The following is a 26,669-nucleotide window of genomic DNA, read 5'->3' as shown; positions in this document are numbered from 1 at the left end:
ATAACAACTTTATGATAAAGATTAATTTCTCTGCTGTGCTTCAATTGCTATGTAGATTTATGGAGAGTGTTATGGACTGAATGTTTGTGTCCCCTGCAAATTCATGTGTTGAAGCCCTCTCCCCCAGAGTGCAGGTATTTGGAGATAGAGCCTTTAGGAGCTAATCAGGTTTAGATGAGGTCATGAAGGTGTGGCCCCAGTGATGGGATTAGTGTCCTCATGAGAACAAGAAGAGACAAGAGTGCCCTCTCTCTTTCTGTGGCCCGTGCCACAGCTATTTGGCTGTGAATGTGCACTATTCTTCAAGACTAGGAATGAATGATCCTGAAGGTGACTTGGAGATCATCAAGGCTCCTTCCTTGGCTTCAGGAGTGGGGAGTGGGAGGTATGCAATTGCCTTGGTTTCAACAGATAGGCAGCAGCTGTCTGGAGCATCATGGGACACAGGGCTGCCAAGCATAACCTGATTGGGGGGGTGGCATGACCCCCATTTATATCAGAAGACTTCTGTTTATCCAACACTGCTGTTAATGATAACCCAAAACATTACCACACTTCTTGCCAACAAGCTCAGGGAAAAGTTAACCTTCTTTATTCTTAAATTTGAAGGTAAATATACTTAGTGAAAGATGTATAATAGGAAAAAAGACAAACAAGTTAAGGAACTTTGGAGGAATTTCATTTGATATATTGTTCTTATCTGCTGTGCCACTCATAATATTGAGTATTACATTTATTCTTACCCATTGTCCTTCAGAATATTTTGAAATATTGTTTTTAAACATCTAGAACATTTAAAAAGACTTTGTGATTAAAATAATTTACATAAAAGAGGTTGGTCAACATTCCTTTATTTATGCTTTACTATTTTCTTAATTTTGTAGGATATAAAGTGTGATTGAACTGAACATCTATTTGGTTGATCCTCATCATGAACCGTGCTTTTAGCAGGAAGAAAGGTAAGTGTGTCCACTAAAGACCTGGGAGTCACTTCAATATTACTGTTCAAGTCAAGCAGAGATGTTAAGAAATTACTTTTTCCAATTATCAAACCATGTGACTCTAGAATGAAATTAGAGTTGCAAAAAATAAAGTGATCTGACTTAGGAAGTTGGTCCTAACTTCACTTTTCATAGCCATAGTACTAAATTCCCTGAGCTTACATGGGCTATAGTGTTTTAAATTCACTCGTGTGTGTGTGTGTGTGCATGCACTTCACTTTTTATTGAATAATGAATAAGGATTCATGATAGGTGAATTGATAGCAAGAGGCCAAATAACTTTGCTATTAATTTTAAAGTATGAATTTAAAATAAGTATAAATATATCATACTGATAATATAAATATTATCAGTACAGAAATTTTTTTAAGGGGCAGGAAAACATGGTATTTGGCAAAATATTTCTTGATACACTCATAGGAAAGATAGAAAAATTTGATAGTTTTATATAGTTCAGTAAAGTTAAAATAACGTATCCTTGCCCTTCTAGAAGGAGTTCTCTAGTGGTGGGCACAGGGCTCTCTCCTGCTTAACATGCTGTCAATGACCTGGGAGAGAATACTTAAACGATGCCACTCAAGTTCTTAGGTGATTGAAAGTAGGAAGAGATAACTGATGTGGTAGGATTACAGGCATATGGGGGGGGGAAAATGACTAGTTAGGTCATATTCCACACTGTAAACTTAATACGATATTGTAAATTGCCAAACATGGGTCCAGAACCTCTAACACTTCTATACTTATTTGTATATTGTTATTATTTGGAAGATGCACCTTAATTGCTGTGTGGGTAAAACATGGCTGAAGAATAAAGTCATCAGTGTGGTTATCAAAGGTTCCAGTTCATTTTCTAATGGATGAATAATGAACAGTCTTGAACCAGGAAATAGATTGTTCTGTTCTACTCCATGCCCTCAGGCACGGTGTGTTCTTGCTTTTAAGGATGAATTGACACACTGTAACGTGCCTTGTTGAGAAAAGCTGAGATGACTTCAGGACTTTCAACCATGCAACAGGAAGCATGGCTGAGAACCCTTGGTGTGGTCTTGCAATTTTTGAAGACCTATGAATGTTTGAATGCTGTCATTTGGTCATGGAACTAACTTTAATAAAGGACAAATGGGTGTAAATTATAAGGTCATTGATTAAATGTAGGAAAAAAATTCCAACAAGGTTGTGCCAAAGTATAATGGAATTATTCAAAGTATTACCTCTATTTTTTACTGAAATGAGAGGTGTTCAAACATTTGGATGTGGTACAGAGGATTAATGTGTTCAGTAGGGATTTAGTTAATGTGAAGAACTTTCAGGCACTTTTCAACCCTGGGAAACTAGGAATTTATTATTTTACTTATTTTTTCAGAATAAGAGGAAGGCAAAATGACATTTATTGTGGTCTGTAGCTTGCTTCTGATTTAAAACATATACCAAAAATAAAAGCATGCTTCTTTTTATTCCCTTTACTAGTAAAAAATCTAGAAATAATTCTCTGATATATAGAAGTATTTTTAATAAGACAATAAAAACCTTACATCACAACTCATCACTTTAAACACACTATCTTGTTTTTTTAAAGACACTTCAATATCTTCGCTTCTTTTTATTTGCTTAGAATTCCCTTTCCCATGGTTTTAAAATTGAAACTTCACATTTCTAATTTACTCTTTATTTGAAGAGGATTTGGAGTGGTTTTTCACTGAGAAATCCCAAGTGTTGGATAGTAAGATGAGTAACTGGTGATCGTATATTTGTCTCACTTGAAGACAGTGGGAGTACAACCATGAAAATGAGAGTGATCTAGAGAATCAAGGAGCAGAAACTTATTTCCTGCTTTGCTGCCTTCTCTTTAAATTTCTTTTGACTTCTCTTATTTTTCAAGTCTAATGATTACATATCAGAAAATTATTGATCAATATTTCACTCCAGTTCAGTTAGAACCTGATACCGGGAAGTTCTACCTTAAGTTCACCAGTCACTTCACACTCTCTCATTTATTACAGTTGTTAAAAGAAAACTTCTTGGAGCCTGTGCTCCTAGTTTCAACCAGTAGCACTATCTGCTGAATTTTAATTTGACATATAAAACTGGAATTTTATCAGAGAATTCATGTACTTGACCATCAGAAACTGTAATTATAGCCCTAGAGAATATATAATTCAAGTCATCTTTCCAATAACTAGCATCAACACACACTGTACTGTACTCTAAACGAAACAAGATCATCTTTTATCATTAAAAACTTATCTCTTATTTCATAGATATCCAATTTACTTGGTTATTACATGCAACTTTACTGAATCAGAAACCCAAGGAAAAGAGATTATCTTAAACCTAAACATAATTGGTTTTTTTTCTCTTTTTATTAAATCTCCCAACTAGTAATTTGGTATTCTTTGATTGAATTGTCCAGGCACTTCACTGATTTTCTTTGCAAATGCCTTAATGGTTATTAGAGTTGCTCATAGGGTCTGAAAAAAACTGAATGTACTAGAATTGCATCATTTTGGACTATTTTGAAAAGCCCTGTAAAAATTATCTAACCCCAGATTCATAGATTAAATTTTATGAATGTTTTATAGCTTCTTTCTTTCCCTATGTTAGCTTTCTTTTTGAATTTTTAAAATCTTATATTCTATTTATTATGTCAAAAATTAATCGTTTAGTTAAAAAGCATAAACGTGATTATTCAACTAATTACACTTTATGTTCTTTAACTCATCAGTTGATATAGTGATGAGTAGAAATAATCATAGTGCAAAGCACTTAAATTTCAATAGTATTTAAATAGTTTCCTTTTCATGAACATTTTATTCAAATGCATCCATTCATCCATCAATATTTAGTTTTAAATTAATATGTTCAAAGTAGGTTTTTTCACTATTTTAAGCTCTGGTGATACAAGAATAATGAAGTTTACTGCATCTTTCTAGATGAATTCTTAATCTAAATACATTTGAATACCTAGATTTATTGACCCAGTAGTCAGAGTGGTTTGACAGCTGTCAAATATTTTTGAAATGTTGGCCTTTCCTTTTATGTGAATGTTCACTATTAAGTCAGTGATTATAGTTTAATATCAAGAAAGGGAACACATTCTAGAGTGTCTATGTTCCTGTTTCTTCACCAGTTCTGTGTATCCAGTATCTTTTGTAGGTCCATATAGTGACTAAAGACCATCATCTGTACCCTTTCTTCAAGGTCAGCCACATCTATATGAGTTAACATATAGTTTTGTCCTGTCTGTTTTTTCTTTTGCCAAAGTATAAATTAGAATGACATTAAGGACTCATTTTGGAAATCCTTCAGGTTTAATAAGTGTATTACCTATACTAGAGGTATGTAATGGACAACCATTAAATCATCAGTACTTGGTGTGTGGATGTAGATTTTTTGTCATTGTAGTAACTGCAGCTTATCCGCTGGTAATTTAGTATTGTGATTATTTTAGTCTTTCACCAGTAACAGCTAGATATACCTAACCTCTTTCTAGGTTACTGCAATATGAGACTATAACAAAGGCAGTGTCATGAGTTTTCAAATAATAGTGGTATAGAGGAGAAAGCAGTTATCCCTCTGCTTCAGGATTGGAATGAACCATCGGATTCAAACTTTAGTTAGACTTTGCATCCTCCTGAGCTATGCTGTGTGTCTTGGAAAAGGAGACATGAGAAGAATTGAGTTAAGGGGTAAAAAAAAGGAACTAGATATCTTTTTAGGTTTTCTGGAGGCAGGTCTTTGGTGTTTTTATTATCTTGGCATACAGTATTGTGATAAATTTATTTTAATATACAAGAGCAAGACTATATTCCACATCTAAGTACAAATTATTCTTGAATTAATCATATCACTATCCAGTAGCAATCATAAAGAGAAAACTATAGTTAAAATGAAAATCCATACAAGAAATAAGAGATACATTATTGTCAATGTCAGTATGTCAATACTGCTTTTTGAAGCCTAGGATGTATTGCTTCTCAAAATATTTCACCCAAGTACGACTGTCACATATCCACTTCAGTAATCAGAAATAGCCCTAAAATTCATCATGGGCACAGGATTTTATTGATTCCTCATGTTTTGTCTTAGAAATTCTTGTGAATATTGCATTGTACCCCATAAACATATTTAATATATAGTGCATTATCCTTTGAATGGTTTAAAATAATTAAAATTCCAGGAATATATGCCATTTTCTCTATGTCTTCACATTCCCCCAGTTTGAGAACATATTAATTATACCGAACTAGTTTCTGTTAACATCATTTTTAAATGTTCTGAATTGAATGTTGAAAATGCTTTGTTAGTAATCTGATATTTTATTTTAGTGTGTACTTATTTGATATTTTTCATGGTAAAATATATGTCTGATTTTATTCTATTTATAATATTGATTCTAAATTTTTAAATTCCCATTAGGAGTAAAATATTCACAAAACTCCACTTAAGACATAACATATTTGAAGATTGAGAAGTTTTACTACAGACAAATGCAGTTTGTAAAAAATCAGCAAATTTGATTTAAAATCAGCAAGTTTGATTTGTGTAAACATTAGCATGTTTTGCTTTTTTCCTGCTTATATGTTCCACAAAATATTTTTGGAAGATATGTGGAATATATAAATCAAATTCAAAAATTGAATGAAAATTTTATTTTCTATTTCTATCAATAATACACAATACAAATTACTTTCGATATCTTCTATTTTTTTAACATCTTTATTGGAGTATAATTGCTTTACAATCTTCTTTTAGTTACTTTTATTTCTATTATTCTATTACACTAATTTATATAGTGTAATAATTCAAATTACTACATTTAAGATTATTTATATCCAAAACTCCTGATAGTGGACCCTCAATCAATGTTTCTCTAAATTGAGGCTAAAAAATTATCCTAATATTATATTAATTTTTAAATGAATTTAGTAGATTGATTCGTTTCAGCTTTATATAAATGCAGTTGTTAGTTTAATGTTAGAATTTCCCATTACTAAATAGTTAATTCTTGATACTAAGGAATAGTAACAGTCATGAGAAAAGAGCAGATTACTATTTATTGAACAGGGAATTAAGAAAAATAACCTGTTATTCATGAGAGTATCACATGAAATAAGAAAAATAACACATAATTATTCACATAATTGATATAATTACTCATACCCCAACTGATGTTCTTTTAATATTCTTTAAAAATTCAAAATTGTTTTATTATTAGAAAGCTTTTAAAAGGAAAAGACTTTTATATTAAGGAAGGAATCCTATAATTACTTTGTGGTTACATTGTTCATATATCTGACATTTTAGCAAAACTATCTCCAAATTAGAAGTGCTCCCATCCATATCAGACTCCTTTCAAATGTATGAATATGACACCCTTAGAACCTGTGATTTAATTTAACACTGTGTATTCTTCATTGCAGACAAAACATGGATGCATACGCCAGAGGCTTTATCAAAACATTACATTCCCTATAATGCAAAGGTAATATAGTTCATATGATATTATTGAATCTTATTTTGCTATACTATTATTACTAATTTATTATTTTTTTTATTTAACATCTTTATTGGAGTATAATTGCTTTAAAATGTTGTGATAGTTTCTGCTGTATAACAAAGTGAACCACCTATATGTATACATATATCACCATATCCCCTCCCTCTTGCATCTCCCTCCTACCCTCCCTATCCCATCCCTCTAGGTGGTCACAAAGCACTGAGCTGATCTCCCTCTGCATTGCAGCTGCTTCCCACTAGCTATCTATTTTACATTTGGCAGTGTATATATGTCAATCCTACTCTCTCAGTTCATCCCATCTTACCCATCCCCTTCCCCATGTCCACAAGTCGATTCTCTATGTCTGCATCTTTATTCCTGTCCTGCCCCTAGGTTCATGAGAACGTTTTTTTTTTTTTCACATTCCATGTATATGTGTTAGCATACAGTGTTTGTTTTTCTCTTTTTGACTTACTTCATTCTGTATGACAGACTCTAAGTCCATCCACCTCACTACAAATAACTAAATTTCATTTCATTTTATGGTGGAGTAATATTCCATGGTATATATGTGCCACATCTTCTTTATCTATTCATCTGTTGATGTACACTTAGGTTGGTTCCAGGTCCTGGCTATTGTAAATACTGCTGCAATAAAAACTGTGGTACATGACCCTTTTTGAATTATGGTTTTCTTAGGTATATGCCCATTAGGGGGAATGCTGGGTCATATGGTAGTTTTATTTTTACTTTCTCAAGGAACCTCCATACTGTTCTCCATGGTGGCTGTATCAATGTACAGTCAAACCAACAGTGCAAGAGGGTTTTCTTATCTCCACACCCTCTCCAGCATTTATCGTTTGTAGCGTTTTTTTTTTTTTTTTTTGCGGTACGCGGGCCTCTCACTGTGCGGCCTCTCCCTTTGCGGAGCACAGGCTCTGGACGCGCAGGCTCAGCGGCCATGGCTCACAGGCCCAGCCGCTCTGCAGCATGTGGGATCTTCTGGACCGGGGCACGAACCCATGTCCCCTGCATCAGCAGGGGGAATCTCAACCACTGCACCACCAGGGAAGCCTTGTTTGTAGCTTTATTTGACGGAGGCATGTGAGGTGTGAGGTGGTACCTCGTAGTTTTGATTTGCATTTCTCTAATGATTAGTGACGTTGAGCATTCTTTCATGTGTTTGTTGACAATCTGTATATCTTTGGAGAAATGTCTATTTAGGTCTTTTGCCCATTTTTGGATTGGGTCGTTTGTTTTTTGCTATTGAGCTGCATGAGCTGCTTATAAATTTTGGAGATTAATCCTTTGTCAGTTGCTTCATTTGCAAATATTTTCTCCCATTATGAGGGTTGTCTTTTGGTCTTGCTTATGGTTTCCTTTGCTGTGCAAAAGCTTTTAAGTTTCATTAGGTCCCATTTATTTCTTTTTGTTTTTATTTCCGTTTCTCTGGGAGATGGGTCAAAAAGGATCTTACTGTGATTTATGTCATAGAGTGTTCTTCCTATGTTTTCCTCTAAGAGTTTTATAGTGTCTGGCCTTACATTTAGGTCTTTGATCCATTTTGAGTTTATTTTTGTGCATGGTGTTAGGAGGTATGCTAATTTCATTCCCCTACATGTAGCTGTCCAGTTTTCCCAGCACCACTTATTGAAGAGGCTGTCTTTTCTCCATTATATATTCTTGCCCCGTTTATCAAAGATAATGTGACCATATGTGCATGGGTTTGTCTCTGGGCTTTCTATCCTGTTCTATTGATCTATATTTCAGTTTTTGTGCCAGTACCATACTGTCTTGATTACTATAGCTTTGTAGTATAGTCTGAAGTCAGGGAGCCTGATTCCTCCAGCTCCGTCTTTCTTTCTCAAGATTGCTTTGGCTATTCTGGGCCTTTTGTGGTTTCATACAGACTGTGAAATTTTTTGTTGTCATTCTGTGAAAAATGCCATTGGTAGTTTGATAGGGATCGCATTGAATCTGTAGATTGCTTTGGGTAGTATAGTCATTTTCACAATGTTGATTCTTCCAATCCAAGAACATGGTATATCTCTCCATCTGTTTGTATTATCTTTAATTTCTTTCATCAGTGTCTTATAGTTTTCTGAGTACAGGTCTTTTACCTCCTTAGGTAGGTTTATTCCTAGATACCTTATTATTTTTGTAGCAGTGGTAAATGAGAGTGTTTTCTTAATTTCTCTTTCAGATTTTTCATCATTATTGTATAGGAATGCAAGAGATTTCTGTGCATTAATTTTGTATCCTGCTACTTTACCAAATTCATTGATTAGCTCTAATAGTTTTCTGGTAGCAGCTTTAGGATTCTCTATGTATAGTATCATGTCATCTGCAAACAGTGACAGTTTTACTTCTTCTTTTCAGATTTTTAAATTTCTTTTTCTTCTCTGATTGCTGTGTCTAAAACTTCCAAATCTATGTTGAATAATAGTGGTGAGAGTGGGCGATCTTGTCTTGTTCCTGATCTTAGAGGAAATGGTTTCAGTTTTTCAGTATTGAGAACAATGTTGTCTGTAGGTTTGTCATATATGGCCTTTATTATATTTAGGTAAGTTCCCTCTATGCCTACTTTCCAGAGAGTTTTTATCATAAATCGGTGTTGAATTTTGTTGAAAGCTTTTTCTGAATCTATTGAGATTATCATATGGTTTTTATCCTTCAGTTTGTTAATATGGTGAATCACATGAATTGATTTCCGTATATTGAAGAATCCTTGCATTCCTGGGATAAACCTCACTTGATCATGGTGTATGATCCTTTTAATGTGCTGTTAGATTTTGTTTGCTAGTATTTTGTTGAGGACTTCTGCACCTATGTTCATCAGTGATACTGGCCTGTAGTATATATATATATATATATTTTGTAACATCTTTGTCTGGTTTTGGCATCAGGATGATGGTTACCTCGTAGAATGAGTTTGGGAGTGTTCCTCCCTCTGCTATATTTTTGGAAGAATTTGAGAAGGATAGGTGTTAGCTCTTCTCTAAATGTTTGATAGAATTTGCCTGTGCAGCCATCTGGTCCCGGGCTTTTTTTGTTGGAAGATTTTTAATCACAGTCTCAGTTTCTGTGCTTGTGATTGGTCTGTTTATATTTTCTGTTTGTTCCTGGTTCAGTCTCAGAAGGTTGGGCTTTTCTAAGAATTTGTCCATTTCTTCCAGGTTTTCTATTTTATTGTCATATAGTTGCTTGTAGTAATCTCTCATGGTCCTTTATATTTCTTCAGTGTCCGTTGTTACTTCTCCTTTTCTGTTTCTAATTCTGTTGTTTTGAATATTCTCCCCTTTTTTCTAGATGAGTCTGGCTAATGGTTTATCAATTTTGTTTATCTTCTCAAAGAACCAGCTTTTAGTTTTATTGATCTTTGCTATCTTTTCCTTCATTTCTTTTTTATTTATTTCTGATCTGATCTTTATGATTCCTTTCCTTCTGCTAACTTTGGGGGTTTTTTGTTCTTCTTTCTCTAATTGCTTTAGGTGTAAGGTTAGGTTGTTTATTTGAGATGTTTCTTATTTCTTGAGGTAGAATTGTATTGCTATAAACTTCCCTCTTAGAACTGGGTTTGCTGCATCCCATAGGTTTGGGGTCACGATGTTTTCATTGTCATTTGTCTCTAGGTATTTTTTCATTTCCTCTTTGATTTCTTCAGTGATCTCTTGCTTGTTTAGTAGAGTATTGTTTATCCTCCATGTGTTTGTATTTTTTACAAATTTTTTTTCCTGTAATTGATATCTAGTCTCAAAGCATTGTGGTCGGAGAAGATACTTGATATGATTTCAATTTTCTTAAATTTACCAAGGCTTGATTTGTGACCCATGATATGATCTATGCTGGAGAATGTTCCGTGAGCACTTGAGAAGAAAGTGTATTCTGTTGTTTTTGGATGGAATGTCCTATAAATATTAATTAAGTCCATCTTGTTTAATGTGTCATTTAAAGTTTGTTTCGTTATTTATTTTCATTTTGGTTGATCGGTCCATTGATGAAAGCAGGGTGTTAAAAGTCCCCTACTATTAATGTGTTGCTGTCAATTTCCCCTTTTATGGCTATTAGATTTTGCCTTATGTATTGAGGTGCTTCTATGTTGGGTCCATAAATATTGACAATTGTTATATTTTCTTCTTGTATTGATCCATTGATGATTATGTAGTGTCTGTCTTTGTCTCTTGTAATAGTCTTTATTTTAAAGTCATTTTGTCTGATATGAGAATTGCTACTTCAGCTTTCTTTTGATTTCCATTTGCATGGAATATCTTTTTCCATCCCCTTTTGGTCTGTATGTGTCCCTAGGTCTGAAGTGGGTCTCTTGTAGACAGCATATATACGGGTGTTGTTTTTGTATCCATTCAGCCAGTCTATGTCTTTTGGTTGGAGCATTTTATCCATTTACATTTAAGGTAATTATTGATATGTATGTTCCTATTACCATTTTCTTAATTGTTTTGGGTTTGTTATTGTAGGTCTTTTCCTTCTCTTGTGTTTCCTGCCTAGAGAAGTTCCTTTAGCATTTGTTGTAAAGCTGGTTTGGTGGTGCTGAATTCTCTTAGCTTTTGCTCTCTGTAAAGGTTTTAATTTCTCCATTGAATCTGTATGAGATCCTTGCTGGGTAGAGTAATCTTGGTTGTAGGTTTTTGCCTTTCATCACTTTAAATATGCCCTGCCACTCTCTTCTCGCTTACAGAGTTACTGCTGAAAGATCAGCTCTTAACTTTATGGGGATTCCCTTGTATGTTATTTGTTTCTTTTCCCTTGCTGCTTTTAATTTTTTTCTTAGTATTTAAATTTTGATAGTTTGATTAGTATGTGTCTTGGCATGTTTCTCCTTGGATTTATCCTGTATGAGACTCTCTGTGCTTTCTGGACTTGGTTGATTATTTCCTTTCCCATTTTAGGGAAGTTTTCAACTGTAATCTCTTCAAGTATTTTCTCAGTCCCTTGCTTTTTCTGTTCTTCTTCTGAGACCCCTATAATTCGAATGTTGGTACATTTAATGTTGTCCCAGAGGTCTGTGAGACTGTCCTCAATTCTTTTCATTCTTTTTTCTTTATTCTGCTCTGCAGTAGTTATTTCCAGTATTTTATCTTCCAGGTCACTTATCCATTCTTGTGCCTCAGTTATTCTGCTATTGATTCCTTCTGGAGAAGTTTTAATTTCATTTATTGTGTTGTTCATCATTGTTTTTTTGCCCTTTAGTTCTTATAGGTCCTTGTTAAATGTTCCTTGTATTTTCTCCATTCTATTTCCAGGATTTTGGATCACGTTTACTGTCATTACTCTGAATTCTTTTTCAGTTAGACTGCCTATTTCCTCTTCATTTGTTTGGTCTGGTGGGTTTTTCCCTTGCTCCTTCATCTGCTGTGTATTTCTCTGTCTTCTCATTTTGCTTAACTTACTGTGTTTGGGGTCTCCTTTTTGTAGGCTTTAGGTTCATAGTTCCTATTGTTTTTGGTGTCTACCCCCAGTGGGTCAGATTGGTTCAGTGGCTTGTGTAGGCTTCCTGGTGGAGGGACTGGTGCCTGTATTCTGGTGGGTGGGGCTGGATCTTGTCTTTCCGATGGGCAGAGCCACATCTGGTGTTGTGTTTTGGGGTGTCTGTGAACTTATTATGATTTTAGGCAGGCTCTCTGCTAATGGGTGGGATTGTGTTCCTGTCTTGCTAGTTTTTGGCATGGGGCCTCCAACACTGGAGCTTGCTGGCCGTTGTGTGGAGCTGGGTCTTAGTGTTGACATGGAAATGTCTGGGAGAACTGTCACTAATTGATATTACATGGGGCCAGGAGGTCTGTGGTGGTTCAATGTCCTGAACTCGGCTTTCCAACCTAAGAGGCTCAGGCCTGACCCCAGGCCAGAGCACCAAGACCCTGTCAGCCACACGGCTCAGAAGAAAAGGGAGAAAACAAGAAAGAAAAAATAATAATAAAGAAAATTGTTTTAATTATTAAAAGAAAAAATTATTAAATTAAGAAAGTAATAATTATAATTTTAAAAAAAAAGAAGAGAGCAACCAAACCAAAAAACAAATCTACCGATGATAACAAGCACTAAAACTATACTAAGATTAACATAAAAATCATAAACAAGTCAGTCGCAGACAACAAACCTAAGTCTACAGTTGCTCTCAAAGTCCACCGCCTCAATTTTGGGATGATTTGTTGTCTATTCAGGTATTCCACAGATGCAGGGTACATCAAGTTGATTGTGGGGATTTAATCCACTGCTTCTGAGGCTGCTGGGAGAAATTTCCCTTTCTCTTCTTTGTTCACACAGCTCCTGAGGTTCAGCTTTGGTTTTGGCCCCACCTCTGCATGTAGGTCACCCTCAGGCATCTGTTCCCACCCAGACAGGAAGAGGTTAAAGCAGCGGCTGATTAGGGAACTCTTGCTCACTCATGCCGGGGGGGGGGGGGGGGGGGAGGGGTATTGTAGTTATAATTGGAATGCAGGGCAAGCCTGTGGCAGCAGAGGCCAACGTGACATGTTCTCCTTGGGAAGTTGTCTGTGGATCATGGGACCCTGGCAGTGGCGGGCTGCACAGGCTCCCGGGTGGGGGGGTTGTGTGCATAGTGACCTGTGCTTGCACACAGGATTCTTGGTGGCTGCAGCAGCAGCGTTAGTGTTTCATGCCCGTCTCTGGTGTCTGAGCTGATAGTCGCAGCTCGCGCCCATCTCTGGAGCTCATTTAGGCAGTGCTCTGAATCCCCTCTCCTCGCGCACCCGGAAACAATCATCTCTTTCCTCTTAGCCAGGTCCAGACTTTTTCCTGGACTCCTTCCCGGCTAGCTGTGGTGCACTAGCCCCCTTCAGGCTGTGTTCACGCCGCCAACCCCAGTCCTCTCCCTGTGATCTGACCTCCAATTCCAGAGCCTCAGCTCCCAGTCCCCACCCGCACTGGCAGGTGAGCAGACAAGCCTCTCGGGCTGGTGAGTGCCGGTTGGCACCGATCCTGTGTGCGGGAATCTCTCCACTTTGCCTTCTGCACCCCTGTTGCTGCGCTCTCCTCCATGATTCCGAAGCTTCCCGCCCCCCGCTGCCAACCCCCGTTCCCCTCCAGTGAAGGGGCTTCCTAGTGTGTGGAAACTTTTCCTCCTTCATAGCTCCCTCCCAGAGGTGCAGGTCTCATCCTTATTCTTTTGTCTCTGTTTTTTCTTTCTTCTTTTGCCATACCCAGGTACGTGGGGAGTTTCTTGCCTTTTGGGAAGTGTGTTCTGTAGGAGCTGTTCCACCTGTAGATGTATTTTTGATGTATTTGTGGGGAGGAAGGTGATCTCCATGTCTTCATCCTCCACCATCTTGAAGGTCCCCTTATTATTGCTAATTTATGGTTGATCTTAGAAAGATTGCTTATGCTTTGGCATTTCTTAGTAGATGATCCCTGAAAAATTTTGCATAAATAAAATAATTTTGTATATATAATATGGGAAGTTATTTTTCTTTCTAAGTAAGTATTCTATTTTATAAAAAACTATCCTTTGTAATTTCTGTTTAAATCATGAATGTAGTTTCTTCAAATGATTTTGGCTATTGTTAAAATTATTGCAGTATTGTAGCCTATAAGAAATAAAACAACCAACAAATTAGTTTCCTTTAAAAATACTTAATGTTGCATTACACAGACAAATATAAAAACTAGTCTGGTATTGAGCTGCAATTTTAATGAATGTAATTATCACCCCAAAAAAGGAGACAAACTAAACTTAAACTATTAAGAAAACACAGAAAAAGTGCATATTTTTTATGAATCTTTTGTTCAAGTGCTGCATTTTAATAGAGAAATAGAAACAATCCATGCTCCATGTCTTCAAAGATTTGATTCATTGATGTTGTTGGAAAACTAGACAAATGAATGAATGCCATTTACAAAAGGGTCTTTAAAGGAAGGTGTTATTTTATAGTTAATGAGCACTAAATGTGAAGTAGATTTCAGAGAAATCTGTTTAAATTTGGAAGAGACAGATGTGACTTAAAGAGCTGGGTTTGGGAATAAGGTAGTGGGCCAGACTTAAGCAACTGACCTTTGGAGATGGCATGGGGGAAAATAGAAAATGATAAAATTATTTTTATAAGAGAACAGTGGATTAGTGGGATATACAGAGATTAGTTATGAGGAATTATTTCAGGAAAATTTTTCTAAAAAGTTGTTGAACTGAGAGCCAATAGTGTTTCATAGGAAACCTCTACAGCACTGGTCTGAGTCTGAATCAGCAGGAAGCAGCATTTAAAAGGCCATCTAGAAGAAGTTCTTCCAGAGGGTTACTCAGCAGTGAGCTTTGTAGAGTGCAGCAACTGTATGTCTTCTGGCTGACTGTGCAGCAAAGAAAATGCTCAAAAATGTCTTCTGTGTAAAACTAACCTACTTTAAACCACTACAATGCTCATGAATTTCCCTGTAAAGTTAACATGAGGATTGATTGCCATGAATTAGCATGAAAAGTTTACTTAACAGAATGAGAAAAAAATGTGTTGATATTACCCATCTCTTCCACAGATATTCCTCATGTTAGGTATTGATACACTACATAAGATCTTCATAGAAAAAAATTTAATCTAGAAAATCACTATTATTTTAAAGCCCATGCTCAGTTTTTTTATGTTATCAATCATAGTAGAATTATATCCTTCAAGTGAAACCATCAGAGATTATTCACTTTTATAAATGATTGAAGTGCTTCATTTTGAAAACTGGTTTATAAAGGACTGAAAGATTATACTGTAATTAAAACTGCCTTTAACTCTTTGGATTAATGTGAAAATGGAGATCTGCTTGTCTACATGGAAAAGTTGCCTGTGCTAATTCACAGGTCCATAATAACTCTAAGACATCCCCAACAAAGTAGAGGGCATAGAAATATCTTCCAGACTGGGGTCAGTCAAATGTGGAAGAGCAGGTTGGTTTTGTTCGTTCTCATATGGCCTCCTGAGTGATATCATATGTACCAAGTAGCATTAAAAATATTTGAAGAATGTTATTTTTTTCTGAATTCCCTTCTTTGTGGCACTTTTAAAATTGATTGCTTAGTAGTTATTTTTGAAAAATTTCTCATCTCTTAATAGGGTAAATGCCACTTGAAAACTAAATCCATGTCCACAGAAGAACCTTGGGGAAACAGGAAAAAAAAAAAAAACCCAGAATCTAGACCTAGATTGCCTTGGTTTATATCCTGACTCCAACACTTACTAGCTGTGTGTCTTTGGGAAAATTACTTAACCTTTCTGTGTCTATGGTTATTCATCTGTAAATAGGGTTAATAGTAATTTCTCATTAGTGTTGTTATAAAGGTGTTCCATGAAGAGTCAGAATAGTCTCTGGAATAAAACAACTACTCATAAATGTTAGCAATCATTAATTTATCTTTTTTATTTTTCACAGGCCTTACCAAAGTGCCTATCTCACAGTAGTTGTTCAATATATATGTATTTTATGAATTAGTGCATAATAACTTTTCCAAGGTAATTGCAAAATAGTTATATTTCATTGAGTCCCAATATATACCAGGCACTGTGCTGGTGTGTTTTTACATGATTTAGTATTTCTATGAACCAATACAGTGATTATTAATGTTATCACCACTTTACATAAGAGAAAAGTAAGGCTGAAAGATTAAATAATATGACTATTTTCACAAAGCTAGTAAGACAGAGCCAGGCTAAAAAACTGAAGTCTATCTGACTTCAAAGATTTTCTTCTTTTTATGTATGTAATAACACTTGATTATAAATTAATTCATTAAATGACTGTTATGTATAAGGCACCATTGATTGAATGTTGAAGTTTCAGAGCTGTATGACTAATGGCCTATATATTCTTATGGAGCTTATTGTCATAAGGAAATATTCTTCAAAAATAACTAACATAAAAAGGCAGATCTTGTTTTTTGCCATTCAAGTGGCACTTAATAGAAAGCTATGGAGAAACAAAGAATGGTGAGTCATTCCTGTTTTATGTAAATGGGAATGAGGTAGGGTTTCCAAGGGTCAAAGCAAGAGTGGAATGACCATTTCAAGCTGAGACATCTGAAGGAGGATGAGCTCTGTCAAGAAGGCCTAAGGCACAAACAAAATAGCAAGAGCTGGGCTAGGTGTAAAGTACTAATGATGGTAAAGTTCTTTATCAGTTGAGGTTCCATCTAAGAAACACAGCTAGTAGGATGTACAGCCGCCTACCCCCTACACACACATTTATTTCAGGGAATGGGTTACACAGTTTGCGGGGGTGTTGGCTGGCCAGACAAGTCTGAAATCCATATGGCAGACCATCAGGAAGGGCGGGCTGAAAACTCCAGGGCAGGAGCTGACTGCAGGTGGAATTTCTTCTTCTTCAGGAACATAGCAGGCCTGTCTCAGTTCTGTTAATGCCTTTAAATTGATTGTATCTAGCGCAGCCGGATTATTCAGAATAAGCTCCTTTACATAAAGTCAGTGATTATAGATGTTAATCATATCAGCAAAATAACTTCATGGCAACACCTAGCTTAGTATTTGATTGAATAACTGGATAGTATAACCTGGTGAAGTTGTCACATAACACTGACCAGCAGAAGTACTAATGACAGACAAGGCTAAAAAGATAAGTTGGGAAGGCTTTGAATGACAGGATAAGCAGTTTGTGCAGTAAACTAATCAAATAGGATGTTAGGAAGATAAATCTATAGTGATCTGAAAGTTGATTTGGATCAAGAGAGGTAGGATGACATTAAACTTCTTAGGAAGTTATTTTAATGGTAAAAGTGTGTGTTTCTATGTTTATATAGTGTAGTTGATAAACATATCATGGAAAATAAAGATGTGCTAAATATTCCAGTGAGAGAATTGATGCAACAGAGGAATAATTTGTATATGGGGGAAAGAAAAATCTATCTTCATCCTGTCTAAAAGGGAGAATGATCATATCACTAAAAGATTCCTATCACTTCATTCACTTTTGACAACCACTGGTTACAAATTAATCTGATAAATTTAACAGAGCTGTTTAAGAATTACAATTCTTCCTGGGCAAATATATAATAACATTTACATTTAAATGTATTAAGTTTTAAAATGATAGTTTTCTGCTTTCATGTTCTAATTCGTTTAGTTTCTTTTTTAAGAACATATTTTAGTTCCACATTCTTCATTTTATATAATATTCTATTTCAAAAATTCACATTTAATATTCATAGAGTTCCTATTTCAAATCATATATAGATATAAAATAGTAGTTGGTTTCAAAAGTATTTTTCCATGTAGGGTTCATTAGTTGTTTTGTTTTTGTTTTTTAATGAGCAGTGACAGCCTTAATACTAGTTCACTGGGAATTCTACATATATTCCTATGTACCCTATAGTGATGTTTTTCAAACTGCAGATTATGCTCCCTGAAAAAATTTGGGTTATAAAATCAGTGCAGTGGGTCATGGAAGACATGTATTTAAAGATGAAGTAGGACAGAAGAGGAAAAGAAAATAAATTTTCAGAATGCATATGGTAAACATCAATTTATTCCATAAAATCATGGTTCATAGTCATAAGAGTTTGAAAGCCACTGCCTTTAAAGAGTAACCTGCCTTTAAGTAGTACTAAAAACTTTACCAGCTTTAACTAATTTAAATTGTAAAATAATAATAGAGGGGAGTTTCTTAAAAGAGCAGTTAATTTTTAATAGAAGAGATGATCCACGTGTAAGTTTAACTACATGTCCTCATTGAATATAACATCCTAATATGATTTCTGAAATATGCATATAAACATGGTAGGAGTAATAGAAAAATATAGTAAAATGTAAATATAATGTTAATATAGATTCATTTGTGCACTCATTCATCCACACATGTACTTATTCATTTGAATTGAGCTCCTAATTTATGCCAGGCCTTGACGGAGACAATAAGAATTGATTAGTGAACCAGATAGATAAACTCCCACCCTCCTGGGACTTACATATAATAAGCAAAATAATAAGACTTTTTTGAGAGACACCCAAAAAGAAAACAATGTGCATATTTTTATTAATACAGTATTAGTGTTATTTATATAGTATATTATGTATCATATAGTATATTTTTATTAGTATATATGATGTAGTATTAACACAGTATTTTATTTATTAATACAGTATTCCAAGCTGTAAAAATTGTATATAGAAAAGGAAAGCAGAATGTCAGGGATCGGGAAAGGTGGGAAAGAGGGTGCTGTGTTACATGAAGTGGTCAGGGAAGGTCTGAGGCAGGCAGAGGCCTAAGGGAAGTGAGGGAGTGAGGCGTGCTGGTGCGTTGGGAGATGAGTATTCCAGATCGGCTGTCATGGGCAAGGTGGGACCATGTTTACCTAGCCAAGGACTAGCCAGGGCCGGGATGGCTGGAATGCAGTGGATTTCAGGGAAGTAGGAGTAAATACAATCCAAAAGGCACACGTGCGGTAGAGCAGGTGGGGCAGGGGATGTCCTATAGTTCTTGTAGGACCTTTTAGGTGCTGGGGCTCAGCCCCCGGCGGGCCACCCCTAAATATGCCACAATGGCATATTGATTAATTTGAATTTAAGTTACTTAAGAAATCGCCAACACAAGAGGGACACTCTAACACTTCTTTCTGTCTCCCTGAAAGCAGTAAATAAATCTCTCGTGTGAAAGGTGCACCCCCTGCATCTGGAGATAGAAGGACACCCTACTGCCAGAGATAGGGGATTTAGATTAGGAGCCTACAGAGACAAACCTCGTTACTTCTTTAGTGTACTACCCCCAAGCCCAAATTCTATTTAGATTCTTCACTAGTTGAGCATCCCAAACCCAGGTTTCTTTGTCCTGTCAATTCCTCACAAATTTATTGTTTCTTTGTTTAAAAAGCATAAAAGCTGCCTGCCTTGACCACTTCTTAGGTCCTATTTTTACGAGATCTCATGTGCATGAATTAAAATTTGTTTCTGTTTCTCCTGTTAATCTGTGTTGTGTTAATTTGATTATTGGTCCAGCCACAAGAGCTCAAGAGGGTTAGAGGGAAAATTTCCCCTCTCCAACATAGGCCACTGTAAAACTTGAGAAACCCTCAATTTAGAGAGTTTGGAGAGAAAGAGTGACAAGAAGTGAAACGAGTTTTTAACAGGAATCAGCTGTGAGAGGCAAAGGTGAACACACATCAAAAGTCCAGTGTGAGCGTCCAAGCAAGGAGAGTGACTGTGGCTTGAAGCTGAGTAGGAGCTGAAGGAGAAGGTAGTGGGCATCTGAGTATATTTTGAAGATGATGCTGATAGGCTCTATGGGTGGATTTTGTATTAGCTATCTATTGATGCTATAATTAGAACATTAAAGCATAAAAATAATTTTTGATCACCCTTAAGGAAGACTGTAGTATTTTTCATTCCTCTCAACCTTTTTTTTTTTTTTTTATAAATTTACTTATTTATTTTTGGCTGTGTTGGGTCTTCGTTGCTGCGCGTGGGCTTTCTCTAGTTGCGATGAGTGGGAGCTACTCTTCGTTGCAGTGCACGGGCTTCTCATTGCAGTGGCTTCTCTTGTTGCAGAGCACGGGCTCTAGGTGTGTGGGCTTCAGTAGTTGTGGCACGCAGGCTCAGTAGTTGTGACTCACGGGCTCTAGAGCACAGGCTCAGTAGTTGTGGTGTACTGGCTTAGTTGCTCCGTGGCATGTGGGATCTTCTTGGACCAGGGCTCGAACCCATGTCCCCTGCATTGGAAGGCAGATTCTCAACCACTGCGCCACCAGGGAAGCCCTCCTCCCAACTTTTGCTGAGACTGCTGAACTGTCTTTTCTATAAAGGTGAAATATTGAAAAACTTGTAATGAACTTATTATTCTGTTGGCATGAGATAGTCATTTCCCTGATGAAGAATTGTGATGTAATTAATAAAATAAAAAACATTTATTTATTAAATGTTTTATTCTAAAATGTATAACTATCCCTGAAAAGGCTGATGTATTTATTTTTTTATGAAATATCTAGCTTTCTTAAAGTATATAAGAATGCAATTCTAAAGAGATTACTACATTACTTTGCATCATGTGGCAGTAAAGAAGGTCAGCATTCCTTGATTATCTGCTGACTGTGTTACAAGTTCTAAAAGTGAGTGAATCCAAAACAAATAGGAACGTGGACCTTGACCTTAAAAACTTATGACTTTCCTGGGGAGAAAGAGCAGGCACATGAAACAAAGAATTTTGGAAGAAAACTAAGTAGATGATAAATATGAAGGTCAGAGAGAGGTTTAAAAAGAAAGATTGTCATACTTCAGTGATTTCTAGAGGTATCAGAGTTTCATATATGAAACACGCATTGTTTGCCACTGTGTGTGGTTGATAAGAGAGAAGGCTGGGGGGCTTCCCTGGTGGCGCAGTGATTGAGAGTCTGCTTGCCAATGCAGGGAACACGGGTTCGTGTCCCGGTCCAGGAAGATCCCACGTGCCATGCAGCGGCTGGGCCCGTGAGCCATGGTCGCTGAGCCTGCGCGTCTGGAGCCTGTGCTCCGCAGCGGGAGAGGCCACAAGAAGTGAGAGGTCCGTGTACCGCAAAAAAAAAAAAAAGAGAGAGAGAGAGAGAGAAGGCTGGGCTGAGCTGTGACCCTCAAGATCTTCCTTACTCAGTGAGTTGTGTGGTTCCTAACAAGGCTTTCTCAATCTTCACAGCCTAATCTTCCTCAACATTGTTTAAAAAAAAAAAAAAAAGCTCTTATTTGGCTTCGTAAAAGCAACAAAGAACAAAAACAAACAAACAACCAAAAAACAGATGCAACCTCAAATATGTGGTTACAACCTGAGTATTCTAACCCTGAGGTAGTTGAAATCCACATATTAAGCCACTTAAGTAGGAAACTTCTAGCTAAACCTATGCAATAGTCATTGATGTAGGAAAATTAGAATCTCGACATGTGGTATGCTCAGATGCAGCCCAACAACTCCACTGATGCTATCAGAATTTAAACTCTGATAGCAGTGATTGGAGCATCCACTTCTCAGTCAAATTACCTGGGTTCAAATGTCAGCTCTCCCAACTAATATCTGAATTATATAATTTTTCTGTCCCTTACTATTCTCCTTTGTAAAATGAGATTAATAATTGTACCTACCTTACTGTATTATTATGAGGTTTAAATGAGTTAATATATTAAAAAAAACCCTTAGATCAGTGTCATATATCAAAACTTATTATTATTAATATCTTTATTATAAAAATATGTTCTGTCAACTCTGGAGTTTGACTGGTTGTTATTATCTCTTGAGAATAATTTAGCCTTTGCACTATTATCTGAAAAACAGAGAGCCAAGTTCTTAGAATACATGTCAGATATCATCTCCCTTTTTAAAAAATTTACATCAGAAACAGCCAGGGTATCTATAGTGTCCAGCCTGAGAGTTTCAGTTGAGGAAGGAATGACTTTTCCTGCAAGCATGGCAGGGCACTCAATGCTCTGACCTTGTTAAGTTAAGATACAAGAGAAGGCTTTGATCACTAAAGAAAAATATCATTATAATCATACTTTCCTATTACTCTGAGTTTTCAACAGCATTCTGGAGCAAGATGTTAATGTAAAGATCATCTTGATCTTAAAATCAAATACAGAAATATAATAAGGAAGTCCACATAAACCTTTTAAAACTGTTATGCAGTTTTGTTTTGTTTTTTCAGTACGTGGGCCTATCACTGTTGTGGCCTCTCCTGTTGCAGAGTACAGGCTCCGAAAGTACAGGCTCAGAGGACATGGCTCACGGGCCCAGCCGCTCTGTGGCATGTGGGATCTTCCCGGACCGGGGCATGAACCCACGTCCCCTGCATCGGCAGGCGGACTCTCAACCACTGTGCCACCAGGGAAGCCCTGTTATGAAGTTTTACAAGTAAGAAGTTAATGAAGAGAGAAAGTTACATTATGTGGCCTAATGAATCATGGTAAAGGAAGGCTTTAATATAAGTAAATCATTTTACTAATGCTTCTGAATTACCCTTCAACAAAATGTTAATATTGGCTTATGACTTAGAAGAAAATTTGAATCCGAGAAATAAATATCTATAGCCATGCCAAAAAAAAGAGGAAATCACGAAAAAAAACATGTTCAAATTGAACCCTGTGGAATCATTAAAAGTTGGGCAAAAGATACATCTTTGTAATCAATGAGATGCATTGCTGAAACATCCAAAATAGCTTGGAATTCCAAATTCATGAGATTCTTTAGAGCAGCTTTGTAATAGCAAGAAACATAAGCATTTGCCAGTTTTGCTGTTTGTAGATACCAGGGAGAAAGTAGAAAACATGAAGTCAACTGCATTTCATGTAACTAATTTTATTTGTTCAAAAATAAGTGTTTAGTTAATCTCAAAGTGTAAAAACTACTTCAAAAATCAATTTCATGTAGAACCTTTAAAAATGTTTTCTTAGATTTTGGAATTGGCTCTCAATAATTCTAATATGTACAACTTATATTCATTCCAAACATCTTAAAATTTGTCAAATGAGCATATAAATTGAACATTAACTGTCATTTCCTTCAATTAAAAGTGATATATACCATCACATTTATTGATAATAATTCAGCATCTGTAACCATTTGGAAATGTCCCTTTATGTGCCACAGCAACGTTGACATATACTTAAAAGGAAATTAGAAAGCTATAATATATTATTTTTCCATTGCCTTCTTTAGAGCGTGAAGTTTTAAGTGTTTTTCATGCTAAACAATGTGAAAACAAATAAGGAGAATATAGTAACAACTGGAAGTTTGTTGAATTATGACTTTATGGTTGGTATGTGCTTATAAAATACAAGAATAAATGGAAAAAGAGAAATGACAATAAACACTGAATGTTACCTAACTTCTCAATTATTGAGATGAGTTTATAAAGTTAATTTAATTTTTAAAAATCATATGCCTATTTTAAATAAGATGCTTAGTCCCCCACCCCTAAGTTTTCCCAGGTAACTGAAATAGTTATTTATTTTCAATTTTTATTTTTTTATTATTTTTTTATTTTACTGAGGTATAATTGACATACAACATTATTTTAGTTTCAAGTGTACAACATAAAGATTCGATATTCATATATATTGTGAAATGATCACCACAATAAGTCTAGTAGACATTTAATAATTTTTAAACATAATATTGAAGGTCATCATCATTGTAAACTATTATTCTGCATGAGAAAGCTCTAAAAAAATGTAATATGGTTGTTAGAAGTTACTGAATAGAAACTAAACACTCAATGTTAATTATTCCATACATTTCACTATGGACTTCAGTGCCTTGAAAAAAAAAAAAGACATTACATGTGTTACAGGTTGAAAGACTTTTAGTGTTGAAAAGGACTTCAGGAATCATTTATTCTAGCTCTATCATTTTCTAGATAAAGTAAACTGAAGCCCAGAGAAGTTAAGCGATTTGCTAAAAGCTTACATAACAAGATAGCAAAATTAAGTCTAGAAACCAAGTCTGCTATTCAACATCCGTTTTTCTTTCCATTGTAATATACTATTCCCAATTTTAAAGAGATAACCTACTTAGCAGGCACATGAATGAACCCAGAGATAAAATAGAATATGTATACATGTCTGCCTTTTGTATATATTATATGTGAAATAGGTTCCTTTATGGGGCCTGTCTATTAATTGATCCCTTGGACATCATTTAAAACCAAACAGGAGTTTGGCAAATATGTAAGCTAAGCAGATCAAAGTCTCTATATATGCCTCCCTAAAAGAGGGGCCACAAAGTCTAAGCTTTTGTAAAGCATTTTATTTCCCTTATTCTGCTTTGCTTAATGATATTTCTATTAATATAATCCCTGGATAAAATTGCCTCTGATGTTATCCATCTGTAAATGCTTCTTCAACTTGAGGTCACCTAGTTATAAATGGGAATCTTCTGAATATTGGATACATTTATTATTTATTTCATATTTCTACATGGTTATGTTTAGCAATATAGGAAATAACTAGAAAGCTTGTTCATAGCCAAAGAATGTGTAAAAGGAAAAGTCTGATTTGGTCTCAAAAGGGTCAAGGAGTAGCATTTTGAAGCCTGGAATATGAAACTCAGGGATCTGTGCAGAAAGGACAAGTAGGAGATATTGTAGTTTGGGGGAAAAAGTGTTTGAAAAAGGTAAAAAAAAAATAATGTTTTCATCAAGATCATTTCAGTAGTGGTTTCAATGAGTAACTAAAATAAGTGTATGCTAAATATATGAAAATTAGCAAAGAGGTGAGCATTGTTTGAGCAAAGGATCCAAGAGAAATGAGAAATGAGGAAGGAAGGGAAAGGGATTATTGTAGGATGTAAAATACAGCAGGAAACACTAAGGTTTTGAAAATTATTTAGATTTAAACATTGAATCATCATTATCAATGAATATATGGCTGCATTTCAAATATTGATTAGAAAGCTGTTAGGTGGAAGAAAGTTGCCTCCAGAGTTTTCTCTTTGTCATCTGATTTGAGTGGTGTGAGATAAGGAAAGTAGTCAGGTCATTTCAGAGACAGAATCTCTTCTGATTACAAACCAAGATGCCTGCTCATTGTGTTCTTACATTTTAAAAGACATTTGGATGAAGTAATCTTTCATCCCTTAAGAAATATGCACATAAATACATGTATTTTAAATCAAATTAAAGTCATTTTTGTCTTTCTTCTAATTTTATGAACTATGGGAAACTTCATCCCCAGAGCAGTTTTGCATACTTTTATATTTAAGAATGGTCTCCTATTGTGTGCCTATTTCTTCAGTTTCCAAGAAAGTGTTTATCATCTTTTCTTTTTCCTTCCTGCCAGAACTAAGCAGTTCCTTTTTCTGAACCTTTAAAAACCGTATTCAAAAAAATAAGAGTCCAATGTCAGTCTTTATATCAGATAGTATCAAGGCACCTCCTTTCTCTGTAACTTGCATAGTTGTGATAGCAAAGCAGTAAGAAGAAAGGCCATTGGAGAGCTAAAGATCTGATGTAATTTATGCAACCATAGTCTGAGAAAAGATATATCTCAAAGTACAGAGAGCACAGGATAAAGCATAGAAAAGGCAGTTGTTCACGTTATAGGTTTGCACTGTATTATTTTCTAAGAATAACTTTGTTATTTTGTAAACATATGCTAGTTATTAAAATTTAAGCTCTACAGAAAAGCAAAGAAGTGTAGACACCAAAACGCATTGCTCCAAATCCCACCAGGCAGAAATATCCCAGTATTAACTTTTGGTTAACAGAAATCTAGGCATCTCTCTCTGAAAAAATACAAATCTATATATCTATAGATTTAACAAATTAAATCTATAGATATATAGATTTAAAAAATGACATTCAACAGTATATAAACAACTCTATACCAATAACTTTTTAAACATTTTACATCTATTATCTCATTTAATCTTCATGAATGCCCAATCAGATTGGGACTATTAATATCCCCCATTAAACAGTAGAATTGTAATATTAAACCACAAATAGTTAAATAATTAAGGAGATTAAGGCTAAGAATGAATAGATATGAAGAATTAAGTGTATGAGAAAGAAATATTAACATACATTCTATTTTACAATAAAAAGCATTGAACTTTACTTGAATTTAACAGAAGAAAAAACAAAATCGAAGTCAAAGGAGTTGCTAAATTTCAGATACATATATCTTTGCCAAAAGGGATATTAGTTCCTAAAAGATTGCTCTAGGGTTAAAGGAAGACGATTATGAGTCATTAAGTGTTTGGCATCCTTATGTTTTTCCTTAACAGCGCATTTCAGTTTTTGACAGTGTGTACATATGAATGATGAGGTGGATAGCCTACTTCATTTCCTCCCTCTCACATGCTCCACTCCCCAGTTTCTGGTGCTTATTTCACTTTTACTTGCCATATTTGCAACATTTACATTTTGTAAATTATAATTTACAAACTATAATTCCCCTAGTTTAATCTTACTTATTAAAATGGATTCAGATCATCTACACTCTATTTACCATTTCTTCTTTATTCCTCAGACCTGTATTTGATTTTGGTTTTCCTCTTCAAGTTTTTTCAAGAGGCTTCATAACTTCAGTATTTTGTGAGGTATTTCACATTTGAGGATGTCTGCCTATCACCTTAGATTTTTCTTTCCCCCAGAACATTAGTCCCTGCTGCACAGTCCTCTGTCTTTCTCTGTTGAGAAAAATGTCTGAATCTACCTCACCTCCCCCCCGGAAGTTGTCTTACTTTTTCTCCATGGA

At 35.4% G+C, this 26,669-nt stretch overlaps 1 protein-coding gene across 7 annotated transcripts in view; it reads left to right on the top strand.

The window, feature by feature from the left end:
- Positions 1–26,669, top strand: part of GULP1 (GULP PTB domain containing engulfment adaptor 1) — a 274,219-nt gene that overhangs the window by 165,569 nt on the left and 81,981 nt on the right. For all 7 annotated transcript variants that reach the window (XM_082630033.1, XM_082630031.1, XM_082630030.1 and 4 more), the window contains 2 exons: positions 885–959; positions 6,422–6,483. In XM_082630033.1, coding sequence (XP_082486159.1) covers positions 932–959; positions 6,422–6,483 — 90 coding nt within the window. In that variant the 5' untranslated portion in view covers positions 885–931. The remainder of the gene's footprint in view (positions 1–884; positions 960–6,421; positions 6,484–26,669) is intronic.

Source organism: Mesoplodon mirus (assembly GCF_964341445.2).
Source record: "Mesoplodon mirus genome assembly, chromosome: 8".
Lineage (NCBI taxonomy): Eukaryota > Metazoa > Chordata > Mammalia > Artiodactyla > Ziphiidae > Mesoplodon > Mesoplodon mirus.
This window is presented reverse-complemented; position numbering and strand designations above follow the sequence as displayed.